The 16,769-nt window shown below is 38.2% G+C and overlaps 1 protein-coding gene across 2 annotated transcripts in view; it reads left to right on the top strand.

The window, feature by feature from the left end:
* The window catches only part of Dcaf1 (DDB1 and CUL4 associated factor 1), a 73,377-nt gene that overhangs the window by 34,821 nt on the left and 21,787 nt on the right, over positions 1–16,769 (top strand). For both annotated transcript variants that reach the window (XM_063248939.1, XM_063248940.1), the window contains exons 13-17: positions 6,234–6,358; positions 13,170–14,433; positions 15,023–15,221; positions 15,673–15,755; positions 16,293–16,377. In XM_063248939.1, the coding sequence (XP_063105009.1) occupies positions 6,234–6,358; positions 13,170–14,433; positions 15,023–15,221; positions 15,673–15,755; positions 16,293–16,377 (1,756 nt within the window). The remainder of the gene's footprint in view (positions 1–6,233; positions 6,359–13,169; positions 14,434–15,022; positions 15,222–15,672; positions 15,756–16,292; positions 16,378–16,769) is intronic.

The following is a 16,769-nucleotide window of genomic DNA, read 5'->3' as shown; positions in this document are numbered from 1 at the left end:
TTAAACTTGAATCTGAGACAGATTAAGCGTGAAAATGTGACTTTTAATTTATGTAGTGCTTGTTCCTATATATGATCTTAAGCAAGGATCAGCTTCTGAACTCTCAAGAGAAGTTACATAATTTGTATATCTTAACTGTAGTAAAGGGGTTGAAGTCTTGAAACTGGAGTCATTATTCTTCGTATTTAGACTCTTTTTTTACTTGACAACCATGTATAATGTTTATCTTACTTTCTCATGAAAACTTACCTTTTTGCTCTTTTGATGCAAAATAGTGTAATACTTTTAACAGTTCATTTAAAGGCAGTCAGCTAAATAGGATAGGCTCAGAAAAGGGCAGTTGATAATATCGGAGGTTGGGTGGATTTTGTTTTTTGAGAATGATGTACAAAAAAAGAATTCAAAATATATTTTGGAAAAGATGGGGCCTGAAGAGAAAATAATATCAAAAGTTTATTTATTATTTTTTTAATGGTACTTGAGTTTGAGCTCATGGTCTTCACATTGAGCTATATCCCCAGATTTTTTTTTTTTTTTTTTTTGAGATAGAATCTGGCTAAGTTACTAAGTTTCTCAGGCTTGTCTTTACTTTCTGCTTTAGCTACCCAGTATGCTGAGATTAGAGGTGTGCCACCACACCTAGTTCTAAACAGCATTTCTTCACCTCCTTTTTTTCCTATCCACCCACTGCAATAAGGAGGGGTTTATATGGGGAGAAAAAAAAATCCAATACCTTAAATTTAGTGGGGTGCTTTTGAAACAACTATTTACAAAGCTTCTGGCGTGAGGATCTTTTTACTTCTTTAAAAAGTTATTGAGGACTTTAAAGAGATTTTTTGTTTTATATCTATTAGTGTTTACCATATTACAAATTAAAGTTAAAAGCCAAACAGGTGGTACATGCTTAGGTGCTAGCACTTGGGAGGCTGAGACAGGAGGATCATTGTGAGTGTCAGGCCATGTGGGGCTATGTAGTGAGTTCAGCATGACCTTGTCTCCTAAAAAAAACATAAAAACCAGAAAACAAAAAATAGCAACAGTGACAAAAGAAAAATTTAAAATTAAAGCTGTTTATGAATATATTTTATAATAATGTGAGCCCACTGAATGTTAGTGTTCTTTTACTTTTTTTTTTTTTTTAAACAGGGATTGAACTCATGTCTTTGCGCTTGGCAGGCAGTTGCTTACACCATTAAGCTAAATCTCTGGCCCTTTTTTTTTTTCTTTTTCCCTTAAATGTTAGTGTTCTTAATGAAAATTTTCTAAAGGGTGCTTTAACATAGTTAAAAATTTGGCTTAATGTATCATACATATGTATTGTTTTGTGACATCAGAGTCTTGAAGATTATATTATAAATGTGAGAAAATGAGAGAAAGGATAGTGACATCATAGTATTATCATATTTCCCTGAAAAAAAAAACACTGGATCTTATATCAATTTTTTCTCCAAAAGATGCATTACTGCTCATTTTCAGGGGATGTTTTATTTTTTCATGTATAATAATCTATTCTATTTATTCATTTATTCAAGTATAAATATCTGTTTATTCAAATATAGTCATGTCATATTCTGGAAGAAAGCTGAAACTTTCCAAACTTCAAATTCCAGCCCAAATTTCTTACAACTCAATTTCCTTTGGAACCATCGGCCCCTGTCTCATGTCCTGTAGTAGAGCTCTCTTTTTAAAAATTTTTTGAGACAATGTCTTGCTATATAGTTGAGGCTAAATTTGAACTCACTATGTAGCCCGTATATCGTGAGACTCAGCCTCTTGAGTGCTAGGACTACAGGCATGTGCCACTGTACTGGGCTAGAGCTCTTCTTAAGTGAGCACTTGTCCATGTAGCATGCTCATAGTACATTGGCAACAGAGTTGTCAATAATTTTTATCCCATGAATTCTTCACCTGAGTCACCTATTACATAGAGTCTCCACTAAATCAAGTGTGAACTGAAGATTTATGAGATAGGAATAGCAACAAAAATGATGACACTTAAGAATGATGGCTCACACAAAAGCATAAAAAGAATTGCAGGAATCAAAATTCAGAAAATGTATATTTCACATGATTATATTAAGTACATTCATTACAAATATGACATGTTAAATTATGAAGATTCATATTAAGACATAGGCTGGGGATGTAGCTCAGTGGCACAGCACCTGCCTACCAAGTGTGAGGTCACACTTGGGTTTGATTCCCAGTACAAAAAAAATATTAAGACACAATCAGTCTGTTTATTATCAAGTGTCCATGTTATTCCCTGTCTCTACTCTGACTACTTACTCAGCAGTAAGTCTTGTGTTCATCTGTTTACATAAGTGTTTTACCTCTTATCCAAAGACACCAGTTGAATATTTACAAATATATAATTACAATTTATATTATCATTTATATTTAATTATATATTAGTATTTAATATGCCCATCATGTTGCAGTGGATGTACTAAAATGCATCTGTTTGGCTGATGATCTTAACTGGGGCTTATATTCAGGGTAGGATTTATATTACAAGCACCCTGAAAAATTACACTAGGCACTATTTTCTGGGTAGGCCTTATTTTCTGAGAAATACATTATGAATATAACTGAACTTTACAAGCCCTTTGAGTCCTCTGAGAGAGTTTCAGAGACACAGGAGTCCCCTGACCATACTGCAAGAACTACCATTTATAATTTTTTCATTTTTCAAGGGTACTGGGTACAAAACCAGGGCTTTGCATATACTAGTCAAGGGTTCTACACTGAGCCATCCTATGTGATAAGTGGTGTTTTAGAGTATTAAAAAAGTAGGTTATTGCAGGTGATAGTGGCACACACCTATAATCATGGCAATAATATGAGTTCAAAGAGTACATAGTGAGACCCTGGTGCCAAAAAACAAAGAACCAGAGGGATTTATCTAAAGAATAGTTTAAAAGATGCAACTCAAAAAGATAGATGGACAGGGTACTAATACATTTCTTGAGTTGTACACATTTAATTTTTTTTTTTTTTTTTTTTTTTGGTATGGGGATCATACTCATGTCCTCATGCTTACCAGGCAAGTGCTTAAGCTGCTGAGCTAAATCCCTGGCCCTACATTCACTTTTTGATTATTGAAAACTGTCTTTTTGGTTTTTTTTTTAATTTGGTAATAGGCAGTGAACTCTGGGAGTGCTGAGTATATCTCTAGCTTTTAAAATTTTATATTAAAATAAAATCTTGCTAAATTGTCCAGACTGGCATCAAATTTCGTATTCTGCCTCAGTTTCCCAAGTAGCTCAGATTATAGGTATGTGCCAACATGCTTGGCAAAAATTTATATCCTTGATTTAAAAAATTTATTTAGGGAAAGGAAGTATAGTTCAGTGATAGAGCACCTGCTTTGCATGCATGAAGTCCTGCCAAAGGGAAAAAATACTTCTGGTACTGGGGATTGAATTTGTGCCTTACTGATTTATGGCTTGAATTATAAGCCCAGCTGAAAAAGCTTTTTTAAATTTTTATTTATTTATTTATTTATTTTACTGCTTGCAGTACTGAAGATTGAACCTAGGGCTTTAGTGCTGAGCTGCATTTCTGAGCTTTGTATTTTTTATTTTGAGACAGGATGTTGCTAAGTTGGCCAGGCTGGGCTCTAACTTGTGATCTTCCTATCTCAGCCTCCCAGAATGCTAGGATTATAGACTTGTGCTGCTATACTTGGCTCACTTTTTTTTTTTTTTTTGTCTTTTTGAGACAGGGTCTCGCTATGCAATTCAGGCTGGCCTTGAGCTCACTTTGTAGCCCAGGCTGGTCTTGAACTCGAAACGATCCTCCTGCCTCAGCCTCCCGAGTGCTGGGATTACAGGCATGAGCCACCACGCCCGGCTCTTGGCTCACTTTTTTAAATTATTATTATTATCATTGTTGTTGTTTTGGTTTTTCTTTTTGAGACAAGGTCTCACTATGTAGTTCAGGTTAGTCTTAAACTCACAATGTATATAACGCAGGCTGGCTTTGAACTCAGCAAATCTGCCTTAGTCTCTGAAATGCTAGGACTAGAGCATTCAACTTTTATTTTTAAAAATGAAATATTTCAAAATAGAGAGAGGTACAGAAGATTATGTAACAACTCCTTTGAACTCATCTTTAGGCAAGGCATGTTGTATTTAGTTTTTCTTCAGTTTCTTTCCTTTTTATGTCTCAGTAACCAGTCTGCATTTGTAGTGCATCCTTTTCATATATGTTTTTATATATTTCTGCATGTTCATAAACAATAATATTTTGCTTGGTAATGTTTTTAAATTATTTGAATGTTTTCCTATATTCATCCTTTGCAACATTTTCCACCCTTAATGTTTGTGAAATTTATGCATGTTAATATTTAAACTGTTAGATTTCTATATATAGTTTATTTCTATTCTCATTTAGTGTCTTTTGGTAAGTAAATGATACTATGAACCTTCTTTTGTAGCTGATGTATTTCTGTATTTTGGGATGTCTGCCTTTTCACTTTTATTGGATATTACCAGATTGCTTTTATTTTTATGTTTAATTTTATATTTTTGTGCTATGTAGTTCAGGCTGGCCTTGAACTCACTTTGTAGCTGACGCTGGCCTGGAACTTGAAGCAGATTTTCTGTCTCAGCCTCCCAAGTACTAAGATCATAGGCATATGCCACCACCAAGATTGTGGGGTTTTTTGGGGTGTGTGCAGTTTTGTATGGTTTTTTTTTTGTTGTTTTTTTTTGTTATTTTTGAGGCAGGCCTTATAGTGCATGCTGGTCTTGAACTTGTTTATGTAGCTCAGGCTGGCCTTGAACTCATGGCAGTCTTTCTTCCTTAGTGTCCTGATTGCTAGGATTGCAGGCATGTGTCACCATGGCAGGTAGCAAGATTGTTTTTACAATGATCTTAACCATTGTGTTCTCCCACTATCATTATATAGTTTTCATGTTTCTTCTTACATGGTCCTCAGATTTTTAATTTTATATCTCACATTTTATATTTCATTGATGTTGCATTTTGAGTCCCTCCTCTCACCCTTTACAATTTTTTGAAAATGATTGTTAGTGGCTTCAGGATAGTTCATTATATGTCTTTTGGATTTTGTAATATTTCAGATTAGGTTAGGGTTCCTCCGCTGGTAGAAGTCTGCAGATATTCAAGAATCTGAATAACTCTGAATCTGAAACACTGCTGGTCCTAAGTGTTTTAGATAAGGGGTACTTAATGTGAACATAAATATTGGTTCCTACTTTTTTTTTTTTTTTTTTTTTTGGTATTACGGTTTGAACCCAGTTTCCTGGTCTTGCTAGACAAGTGCTATGCCACAGAGCTATATCCTCAGCCTTTGTTTGTATTTCTGGTTATTTTCTTAGACAGATTGCTAGAGGTGAAATTCCTGGGCCAAAAATTATGAGCATTTTAACGATCATGTTTTTTATTGCCAAATTGCTTTGTAAAAATTTTTATTTATATATAAACTTTTTTTTTTATATAGTCTTATATATATAGTTGGAGCTGGTCTCAAACTTGCAGCAGTCTCCTACGTGCCTGCCTCAGCCTCCTGAGTGCTGGAATTACAGGCTGGCCCGTGCCAGATTACTTTTTTTTTTTTGAGACAGGGTCTCCCTATGTAACAGTATGGACTGAGCTTAAATTCACTATGTAGCCCACACTTCCCAGCCAAATTACTTGTTAGAGGAGTTCTTTTTTTTTTGAGATAGGGTCTTGCAATATAGTTCAGGCTGGCCTTGAGTTCACTTTGTAGTGCATGCTGGTCTTGTTCTTGTAATGATCCTCCTGCTTCAGCTTCCCAAGTGCTAGGATTATAAGTGTGTACCACCATGCCTGGTTCTTACTAGAATTCAGTGTAACCTCAATAGTATTAAGGATTTTTTAAGTTAAAAAATTTTTTTCAGTACATAATGATTATATTCATTGTGGGGAGTTGGTACATGTGCAATGTACATCTTAATTCGTTTTTCTTCTTCCTCCACTCCTTTCCCTCTCTTTCTTTGTTTCTTTCCCATTTGAAAACAATCTACCAAAATTTTTTTGTTTTTAACTGTAGAAATTTGACAGGTAAAAATTTCATTGCTGTGGGTTTTGGAAGTAATGTCATGGTGACTTACAAATCCTCTGGACACTACCACAAGTGATAGACCCACACAAATGGTGTTCTGGCATGTTGTCTTCTAGAAACTGTTACTGTTACTTATGGCAGTGTTATTTCTCTTGGACTAATTGTTCTTCCTGTTCAGGAATGACACTGTGCGTTTTGCTTTGGATGTCCTGGCTATTCTTACTGTGGTACCAAAAATACAGCTCCAGTTGGCAGAATCAGTGGATGTACTGGATGAGGCTGGCTCTACTGTCTCGACTGTAGGTAGGTAGTACCTTGCCATTTTTGTTGTTGTTTGATGTGAATTTGTTTTCCTTTGCTAGTCTGGTTGTGGTTATTTCACGTAATTTTGGCATAGTAGAACACAAGATAGTAGAGGGCTTTTTGTTTATCCCTTGTATGTAGTGCCATATAGTTTTACAAAAGGGAGCCATGTGAATCTAATAAACTCAAGGTATGTGTTTGAGTTATTTCTGCTATAATAGTGCATGTACATTCTCAAAAACCTTATGCTGTGATGTGTGGCACTAAAAAGGTTTGTAGGAATGATGATTTAGGGTCAACAGTAAAATACCTAAGCAGCTAAACTAAAAATAATCAGTAAATTGGTAGTAACTATCATATAGACACTCAAAAAATAGCCTTTTAAAGGAAAATACCTTTTGTTTAGAGATAATTTATTAAGAGCAGACTTATGAGGATGCTGCTGAGGCGAGTATGGGAGGTAGTGTGTTGGTATGGGTTCTGGTGTGTACCACTCTGGAGAAAAAGTTGTGCTTTCTTTGTCCTGCTCCAGCCCTCTCTCTTCCTCCTCTCTCCTCCTCTTCCTTTTTAGGGCTGGGGATAAACTGGGCACTGGTTTTTAGTTTTCTTTTTTTTTATATTAGAGAGAATCAAACCAAACAAAACAGTAAAGCTAATTACAATGAAAGATACAAGACTTCAATACAAGATAATAGGAAATCATCAGTGGCTAACGTAATGTCTCGTTTTCTTCAAAATAGCTGTCCCTATCATCAGACATAATAAATCAAAACAAAATAGAGTAAAACCAATCAGCAAAATGAAAGCATTATAGGACTTCAAAACCAGATGATAGGAAATCAATAGTAATACATCCCGTTATCTTCAAAATAGCTGCCCATACTGTTAGACACCGTAAAATCAAACAATAAGACAGAATATAACTAAACCTAACAAAACAATGAAAACAATACATATTTCAAAACAAGATAATAGGAAATTGGGCTGGGATATAGCTCAGTGACATAAGTGCCTAGCAAGCACAAAGTCCTGAGTTTGATTCCTGGTGCCGAAGGAGTAAAAGGTAATAGGAAATTCACAGTGGTTACCACCTTTCCTTTTTAGACATTTGCTCTCCTGTCACTTTCATAATTTCTGTTGTATATTTTGGATCCCACTGACTCCTTCATTTTTTTAAAGCTGGATAACTCAGTATTCATCCATATGAATCTGAATCATTTTACCCATAAGGATGATCTCAGGTTACATCCATTTACCTAGCCTTGAGATTATACTTTTTTATCCTAGCTTTCCATTGTATGAAATTACCATATCTTTCTTATCCATTCTGTGGTTGATGGGCAAGTTATCCCTGCTTTTTCTGCTTTCTTGTCACACAGAACAATTGTTTTCTCTCCTCTAACTTCTATGAATTTCCTTTTGAGTTAAATGTGTTTCTTGTATTCAGCATACTCACTGATCTTATATTTTGATCCACTCCCCTTGTTTCTTTTTATTGGTAAGTTGAGGCCATGCACATTAATGGCTACAACTGGCATATGTTGGCTTATCTCTGTTATGCTATCCTCGAGCTGGTGGCTATCCACTTTTCCCCTTTGTTCAGTTGCCTGCCCTGTTTGGCGAGCCCCCTCTACTGCTATTCCTGGGACTGTGGACATCTTGCTGTCTCTCTAAGACATCCTTCAGCTTTCTTTGTAGGTTTGGTTTGGTGGTCATGAATGCCTTCAGTTGTTCTTTTTTTTTTTTTTTAATTTTATTTAAGGAGAAAAAAAACAGTGAAAGGGTACAAGTTATACAGATTTACAGAAAAAAAAATGAACAGTAGGAAATCACTAGTTAATGGATTACATATTGCCATCTTAGAAATAATTGTTCAAGTCACAAAATTAAAGCTTGTAGAGTGGACATTCCAACAATGATACTGCAAACAGTTCTGTTCAATGATCCAATAAAACTCTGTGATATCATTTTCTATCTTATACACTTAAATATACATGCAGTTATATAGTTTAGAGCACTTTCTTTTCCTCTCTTTTGTACAATGACTATTACACATTTTGGGTTTCATTGCTCCCACGGTTCTTATTGCTTTTTTGGAAGAGAGTAAAACCAAATGTGACATAACAGAACAGAATCGGTCAAGTCAAAAGGGTGGACATAATAGATAATGTAAAAACATGATACAAGGTGATCAACAATGGTTACCATAATGCCTCCCGCTATCTCTAATAGAATTGCCTATATCATTAGTTATAATACAATTGAACAAAACAGTAAAGAACAAAACTGACAAAACCAAACCGTTGGAGACATTGTAGGTCTTCAAAAGTAGATAAAAGTCAACGAGAATGGGTGTTATAATGAATCTCATTATCTTCACAGCTGATACCTAAACTTTCGAACCTGATACTATCCAGCAAAACAGAATAGGGGAACATCAGTCAAAAACAAGATGGTGAGAGTAATACAGGGCTTCAAATCGAGATAATAGAAAGTCAAAGTGGGTTACTATAATATATCCTGCTATTTTTTTCCCTTTAATTAAACAGATAAAAATAAAAAAGTAAATAATGGAGTGGAGATTAAGATAAAAGAGGGCATAACAGTGAAACAGTGCAGATCAAAACATAACCATTTAAGCAGAATAGTGTTTCACCACCAGATAATTCCGACCCAAAAGTAGTTACCATATTGACTCTTTCCTTGAAGTCCTTGAATACAACTTCGTATACTGTAGCATTAAGTATATCAAAACAATGTAAAACCATTTAAGAGAATGACAGCATTACAGAGTATTTAGAATCGACTAACAGAAAATGAACAATGGTTTCTGTATAATCTCCTTGTCTTTAAAAGGTTTTTGCTTATACTATCGTACATAATAAAATCCAATAAGATACAACCTATTTAGACCATTGGAGACAGAAGAACAAAAGCTAGATGAGACTTCAAAACAAGATGATACTAAATCAGTATTACCTATTAAGATGTCATTTTCTCCAAAATAGCTGTTCCTATCATCCAGTCTTCTCTGTCTCATTTCTGTTGAGCTCTTTTTCTGTCAGTAGCTGTCAGTTTGTCTTCTTCATTTTGTTCTCTGTTCCATTCGTTGTGGCCTCCCCGCCACTATTTCTGGGTTCTTTGTATTTTTCTTTTTTTAGAATATCCTGCAATACTTTCTGTAGAGTTGAATTGGTGGTTGCAAATTCCCCCAGTTCCTCTTTATCCTGGAAGCACCTTGTTTTTCCATCAGTTTCCAGGGACAGTTGTGCAGGATATCTCAATCTTGGCTGGAGATTATTATCTTTCAAAGCTTGAATTATTTCCCCCCATGCTCTTTGTGATTTGATGGTTTGTGCAGAGAAATCTGCTGTAATTCTGATGGGTGTTCCCTTGTAAGTGGTCTGTTTCTTGTCTCTGACAGCTTTTAATATTCTGTTCTTGTATTGAATTTCTGGAATTTTTATTATTATATGCCTGGGTGTTGCTCTGTTTGGGTTATAGGTAGCTGGGGTCCTGTATGCCTCATACATCTGAGTATCTTTACCTTTTGCTAAATTAGGAAAATTCTCCTGGATTATTTCTGTGAGTAGCTTTTGTAGTTCACTTGTTTGTGTCCCTACTTCTTCTTTTATGTTCTTAATCCTTAAGTTATGGCTCCTCTTATCATCTTCTTGTCTTTGTATTATTGCTGTTTGTTTCTTTGTTATTTTTAAGAAGTTTTTCATTTCATTCTCCCATATTACAAGTCTGCCCTCCAGTTCAGATAGTCTGCCCTTAGTTTCTTTCAAGCTGTTATGCCAGTCTTGGATAGACTTCTTAGTTTCTTGGTAGTCCCTTTGAACCTGCTTCACGTACTCTATGCTTTCTCTGTTTTCTCCATCAAACAATTCTCCCCTCTTTTTCTGTTCTTCCATTCCACCATCTGTTTTTTCCTGGGTGGTGCTTAGCATTTCTCTAACTATTCTGCATACTTCTAGCTTCAGGTCGTTGATAACTTCATTCCTGAATTGGTCTATGAGGCTCTCTATATGGCGCTTTATGTCTATTGGTGCGGTGTCCGCTATTGCCTGTTTCTCAGAATTGGGGGCCGAGGAGCCTTTCTTGTTGCTGCCTTTTCCCATATTCTCTGTTCCTTATATATGCAAGCTTATATGAGAGGCCCAGCTTCTCTCCCTGTCAGCCACAGCCTGATCGAATTGCGCCGGTTAGGTGTTCCCACTCACCGCTGCGCACCAGGCAGCCTACGCGGGGGCCCGCCCCTCCCGGCCTCCGTCAGGCTCTGCGATCTGGGTTGGGCCAGCCTACAGGGTCCGCCGGCAGCGTCACGCAGGCCAGGCACTTTTCACCAATCCCGCCCGAGAGGGGAATGTGTGGCTGGAGTCGCCAGCGCGCCCTGCTCCCGCAGGACTGCTCGGGCTCAGAAAGTCCGCTGGAGTCAAACTGTGGTGGAGTGTCAGTTTCTCTCACTCACCTCGCCACAAGTCAGAACATGCCTCCCTGCCCGTCCTGTTTTCGACTCCGTTCGCAGACTCCCGTTCTCAGAGTTTCCGCGCGTCTCTCTCCTTGCCGAGCCGATGTAGAGGCAGCCAGCCACCACGCGGCGGGAAACCCAAATCGCGGCTTCCAATGGCGCAGGGTCCAGCCTCAGCAGCGAGACTTTTCTGTTCCTGTTTTAGCACCAGGACTGCATTCCAAGTTGGTTTCTCTCAGCCCAGTTCGTTCCTGAGTCAGCAGAGCATATCTCCACCGGCTTATGTCTCCTTAGTCCGCACCATTCCTGACTTCTGAACCAAGCCTTTCAGAGAGTCTCCGTAGTATCTGCTATCTGTCCGCCATGTTCTCCCAGAAGTGTCCCTTCAGTTGTTCTTTATCATGGTAGTATCTTGTTTTTCCATCAATTTTGAAACATAGTTTTGCAGAGTCCATCAATCTCAGTTGGAAGTTGTTTTCTTTCAGGTTTTGAAATGCTTCACTCCCAAGCTTTTCTTGACTTAATGGTTTGTGTTGAGAAGTCTGTTGTGATTCTGATGGGTTTTCCTAAAGGAAAGTGACCTGTTTCTTTTCTCTAATAGTCTTTAGCATTCTGTTCTTGTGCTGAATTTCTGGGATCCCGATTATGATATGTCTAGGTGTAGATTTCTTTTGGTTATGGCTAGTTGGAGTTTTATATGCCTCACTTAACTGAATGCCAGATCCTTCCCCTGTGTTTGGGCAGTTTTCTGCTATTACTTCTGTAAATAGTCTTTTTATGCCTTTTGTGTTGGCCCCTGCTTTTTTGTTGATACTTTTTAATTATTTTTATTTTTTTGCAGTCTTCCAGCCATTGAATTGTTATTTCCAAGTTCCTTGTTGTTTTTAAGAGATCTTTCCTTTACGATTGCTAGCTGCAACCCTGACTTCAAGGTCTGAAAGTCTATCTTCAGTCTCTTTCAAGTGGTTTTGCCAGCATTGGATAGTTTTTAATTTCCTGCATATCTCTGAGTATTTCATGCATTTTAATTCCTTCCTATATTGTTCATTCAAGGTTTCCATCATTTTCCTATGCTCTTTTTTTATCTATATCTTCTTTAGATATGCTCAGAAATTCTTTCCTTAATGTTTGAGATTTGTTTTTTTACCTGAGATGTTATTTCTGATCTGATTATTTTTATAGCCTCATGAAGTGGTTTCTTTAGTTTAATTGCTATTCTTTCAGAGATTTAAGGTGTATGACTTTTGTATTCTTCTACATCTGTGTCTCCCAGACTTGTCCTGTGTGGGCTAGAGATCTGAGATTGCCTTTTGCTCCTTTGTTTTGACATTCTGGGTTCCTCCCAACAAGCTGGTTGTGGGGTCCCAGGTACTTCGTTTGTTGGCTGCCTCTAAGGAAATGGGCCACCTGAGTTTCCCTGAAGCCAGATTCCCAGAGAGGCAGTGGGGTGTGGGGCATGGGGCAGGCTTCTTCAGACCCGTGTGACTATACCTAGGCTTCCCTGATGGCCATGGGTGTGGTGGTGGGGCTGCTACTTTTCTCAGCATGAGTGGATACAGTGGGACTCCCCTAATGGCAGCAGGCACACAGGGGCATGTTTATCCGATTTTCGACGTCTGTGCTGGTTGCCCACAAGAAGCAAGTGTCTTCAGTGGTGGCCTGTGGGAGCACAGAGTGTATCTGGCTATTTTTTCCTGCCCATGCTGGTTACCTAAGGGAACACTTCAGTGGCGGCATATACACAGGGGTGGGTCTGACTGTTTCTCCCTGCCTGTACTGGCTGCTCGCAGGAGGCAAGCTTTCTGATGGTGGCCAGTTTTTAGTTTTTTTGATACTGTACATAGTAGAAAAGGTTCCTGCTGCCATGGTAGCAGCGAAGCTGAGGGGTTCCTTCATTTTATACAAAAAGTTTTATTTTTGCTAATTTAGTTCATTTTACCTAGGAAACATTGCATACTGACCTTAGTGACTTCCCGGCAATACTGTAGTATCATTTGTCTAATTTTTATATGTGCCCTCCAACCCCACCCTGCAGTCCTGGCCACTAAACAGGGTATTGCCCAAGAAAGTACTTTTTACATTTACTAGAAATGTACCAAGCTACATTTCTAGTCCCTTTCTCCTATTTATTAGCTTTATATGACGTGTTGTATCATGAAAACACATTTTAGTACAACTGATTGTATTTTATACAGATAATTCCTATACTTTTAAAAAATGAGATAGTTTTTGTAATAGAAAAGAATGACTGAAACTCTAGATTTAGATTGGGAACAACCAATGAAGTTAGCCATTCTTTTGATAAGGAATAATATAGTTTCTCCTTCTCCTTCATAGGTATCAGCATTATTTTGGGAGTGGCTGAGGGTGAGTTCTTTATCCATGATGCTGAAATTCAGAAGTCAGCGCTTCAAATTATCATCAATTGTGTATGTGGCCCAGATAACCGAATATCCAGTATTGGTAAATTTATTTCTGGAACTCCTCGGAGAAAACTGCCTCAGACTCCCAAGAGCAGTGAGCACACCCTGGCCAAGATGTGGAATGTGGTCCAATCCAATAATGGCATCAAGGTGCTTCTGTCTTTACTGTCCATCAAGATGCCCATCACAGATGCAGACCAGATCCGGGCCCTGGCCTGCAAGGCCTTGGTGGGCTTGTCTCGAAGTAGCACTGTCAGGCAGATCATCAGCAAACTGCCACTTTTCAGCAGCTGCCAGATCCAGCAACTGATGAAGGAGCCTGTGCTTCAGGACAAACGCAGTGACCATGTCAAATTCTGCAAATATGCTGCTGAGCTTATTGAACGTGTGTCTGGAAAGCCGCTTCTTATTGGCACTGATGTGTCTTTGGCACGATTACAGAAAGCAGATGTTGTTGCTCAGTCAAGGATCTCTTTCCCTGAGAAAGAACTGCTTCTGTTGATACGAAACCATCTTATTTCTAAAGGGCTTGGAGAGACAGCAACCGTGCTGACAAAAGAGGCTGACCTGCCCATGACTGCTGCTTCCCATTCTTCTGCCTTCACTCCAGTAACTGCTGCTGCCTCTCCTGTCTCTCTTCCCCGGACCCCTCGCATTGCTAATGGCATTGCAACTCGGCTGGGTAGCCATGCTGCTGTGGGTGCCTCTGCCCCTTCTGCCCCTACTACCCACCCTCAGCCACGACCCCCCCAGAGTTCACTAGCTCTGCCTGGTCCATCTTATGCGGGCAACTCCCCTTTGATTGGTAGGATTAGTTTTATCAGAGAGAGGCCATCACCCTGCAATGGCAGGAAAATCAGAGTGTTGCGGCAGAAGTCGGACCATGGTGCCTACAGCCAGAGCCCAGCCATAAAAAAACAGTTGGACAGGCATCTTCCTTCCCCACCTACACTGGACAGTATCATCACAGAATATCTTAGAGAGCAACATGCTCGCTGCAAGAACCCAGTTGCTACCTGCCCACCTTTTTCCCTCTTTACTCCTCACCAGTGTCCTGAGCCAAAACAGAGGCGGCAGGCGCCAATAAACTTTACCTCAAGGCTAAACCGCAGGGCATCATTTCCAAAATATGGAGGGGTGGATGGCGGATGCTTTGATAGGCACCTTATCTTTAGCAGGTAAGGAGATGTCTCCCTCACTTCATGGAAATTGGACAAATTCTTCTATTTGTATCAAAGTGGGCAGTACAGTATCAGCATAGAGTGATCAGTTGAGAAGGCCATCTGTTGGCCTGAAATACACCTTATTGTGACTTGAATGATGTCATGAATGATGTAAGTATATTACCTTTTGGCAACCATGAACTGTTTGTGTGATTATTGACAATGTATTGATACGCATGGTACTTTGTGGTATCTTGACAGCCAGTTTGTTTTCTAGAGTCTACAGAATACACTGTCCCTTCCCAGGCTTCCAAACTTGTTTTTGTGCTAATCCAAGTTGTTTTTCATTTGATCCTTCACAAATTTTACATGAAGGTCATGGAATCACAAACTTGAAATGTGAAAACAAACTTGAAATTTTGTTGTTTAAATTGATAAGCAGAAGTCCTTTTCGTTTTGATTTAAAATGAAAACCACCAGCAGTTATGATATTGGACAATTCACTTTTCAGAACCTAATTTTCTGTTTTTTCTTTTATCCCTTCTAGCAGAATTTTTAGAATTCTTGCACATTTTCTCTGATTCTTTTTTTTTTCCCCCCTTAGATTTCGTCCTATTTCAGTGTTCCGGGAAGCAAATGAAGATGAGAGTGGCTTCACCTGCTGTGCATTCTCAGCACGGGAACGGTTCCTGATGCTTGGCACCTGCACTGGGCAGCTGAAGCTATATAATGTGTTCAGTGGACAGGAAGAAGCCAGCTATAACTGTCACAACTCGGCCATCACACACCTTGAACCTTCAAGGGTAAAGTCCCTTCCCTGGATGCGGTCAGTTACTGTTAAGATGGATTGGTAAAGTGGATAAAGGAGGCTCATCCTTTATTTGGCTTACTTTTTGAAAAGAGTCTCAACTAGAAAGTCTAGTTGAGCTAGACTCATGTTTCAGAGGGAAATTGAGGAATATGGTCAAGTATTAAGATGACTCAAATCATTTTTGACATCTTGCCCCGTTTTCCCCCTTGCCTTGAAACAATTTTTATTTAGTTTATAGGAAGGTGTAATGTTCTCTTAAATGTAATTATTTTCTAGGACACTACTACTACATGTATTTAAATTTTAGTGGCTTTTGAGCATTTCTTGGTTCTGGAGAGTTTTTTATTTTCTCTTTAATTAAACAGTTTTTTATGCATATGTTTAATATGCTAATGAAAGATAGTGACATCTGCATACCTGCCTTGGGTTCCTTCTTCTTTTAGGATGGATCCTTGCTGCTGACATCTGCTACTTGGAGCCAACCTTTATCTGCACTTTGGGGAATGAAATCAGTATTTGATATGAAGTATGTATTTAGTTTTGCAGCCTAGTGTCTGTGTGTTTTGTTTACCTAATTTATATCTTCCATCTGGTTTTAGACTGGGAGCCTTTCTTTTGGGAAACAGAAATGATATGAGCTGTTTCTAGCTTCTTATTGGAGGCTCCTGTTTAATAAAATAATTATGTTTCTTATTTTCTAGATATTCTTTAAAGTATTTATATTCCTGTTGTGCAGGAAACTCTTCACTAACATAAAATAGCCCTTCTGTATATTTGCTTATGTTTTCAAATGACAGTTGCACTCTTTGCTGTGGTATTTCAAAAGCAAATAGTGCCCTTCTTGCCATTTCTCTAACCAGTTTATTCTCGTTAATTGTTTGGGATCTGATGGACATACTGGAGGAGGGAATTTTCTTTATAACTAAGTTCAGTGGTTTCCTGTTTGAAAGCCAGGGATCTTCGAGTAAGTATGATTGTACCAGAGGCTCAGCGTCACCCTTTTTTTCCATTGGCCGAGTGTGTCCTGGCGGTCTGTCACTTCAGTGCTTCTGTTTGTCCATAGGCATTCCTTCACTGAAGATCACTATGTTGAGTTCAGTAAGCACTCTCAGGATCGGGTCATAGGCACAAAAGGGGACATTGCTCATGTAAGTAGTCAAAAATGCATTGCTTTCAAGCTGATTTGAATGGGTAACATTTGTTCATACTGAAGTCTTTTGGAGTGAATATGAGGACTTCTGTCTTCTGGGCAGCTAAACATTAGTCAGTAGCTTTCCTTCCAATTAGAATCTTAAAAATATGATAAAGTAGTTTTAAGCTATGTATGAAAAATGTTAAAAGGCTGAACATGAATATAATCTGGCAATTTGAGAAAGATGCTATTAGCATATTTTTTTTGAGTTTTTATTAAGTTTTAAATGAAACAATCCCTGTGTGGATCCTCATTAGGGAAATAATAAATAATGAAGCAGTTACATGGAGTATCAGATGGTAAGTGCTATGGAAAAAAGGTGGAGAAACAGATAGGAAATGCTTGTTG

The sequence above is a fragment of the Cavia porcellus genome, unplaced genomic scaffold (genome assembly GCF_034190915.1).
Source record: "Cavia porcellus strain 051 isolate PalLab524CR breed Dunkin Hartley unplaced genomic scaffold, mCavPor4.1 scaffold_5, whole genome shotgun sequence".
Classification (NCBI taxonomy): domain Eukaryota; kingdom Metazoa; phylum Chordata; class Mammalia; order Rodentia; family Caviidae; genus Cavia; species Cavia porcellus.
The sequence above is the reverse complement of the archived record's forward strand: the minus strand, read 5'-3'. Positions and strand labels throughout refer to the sequence as shown.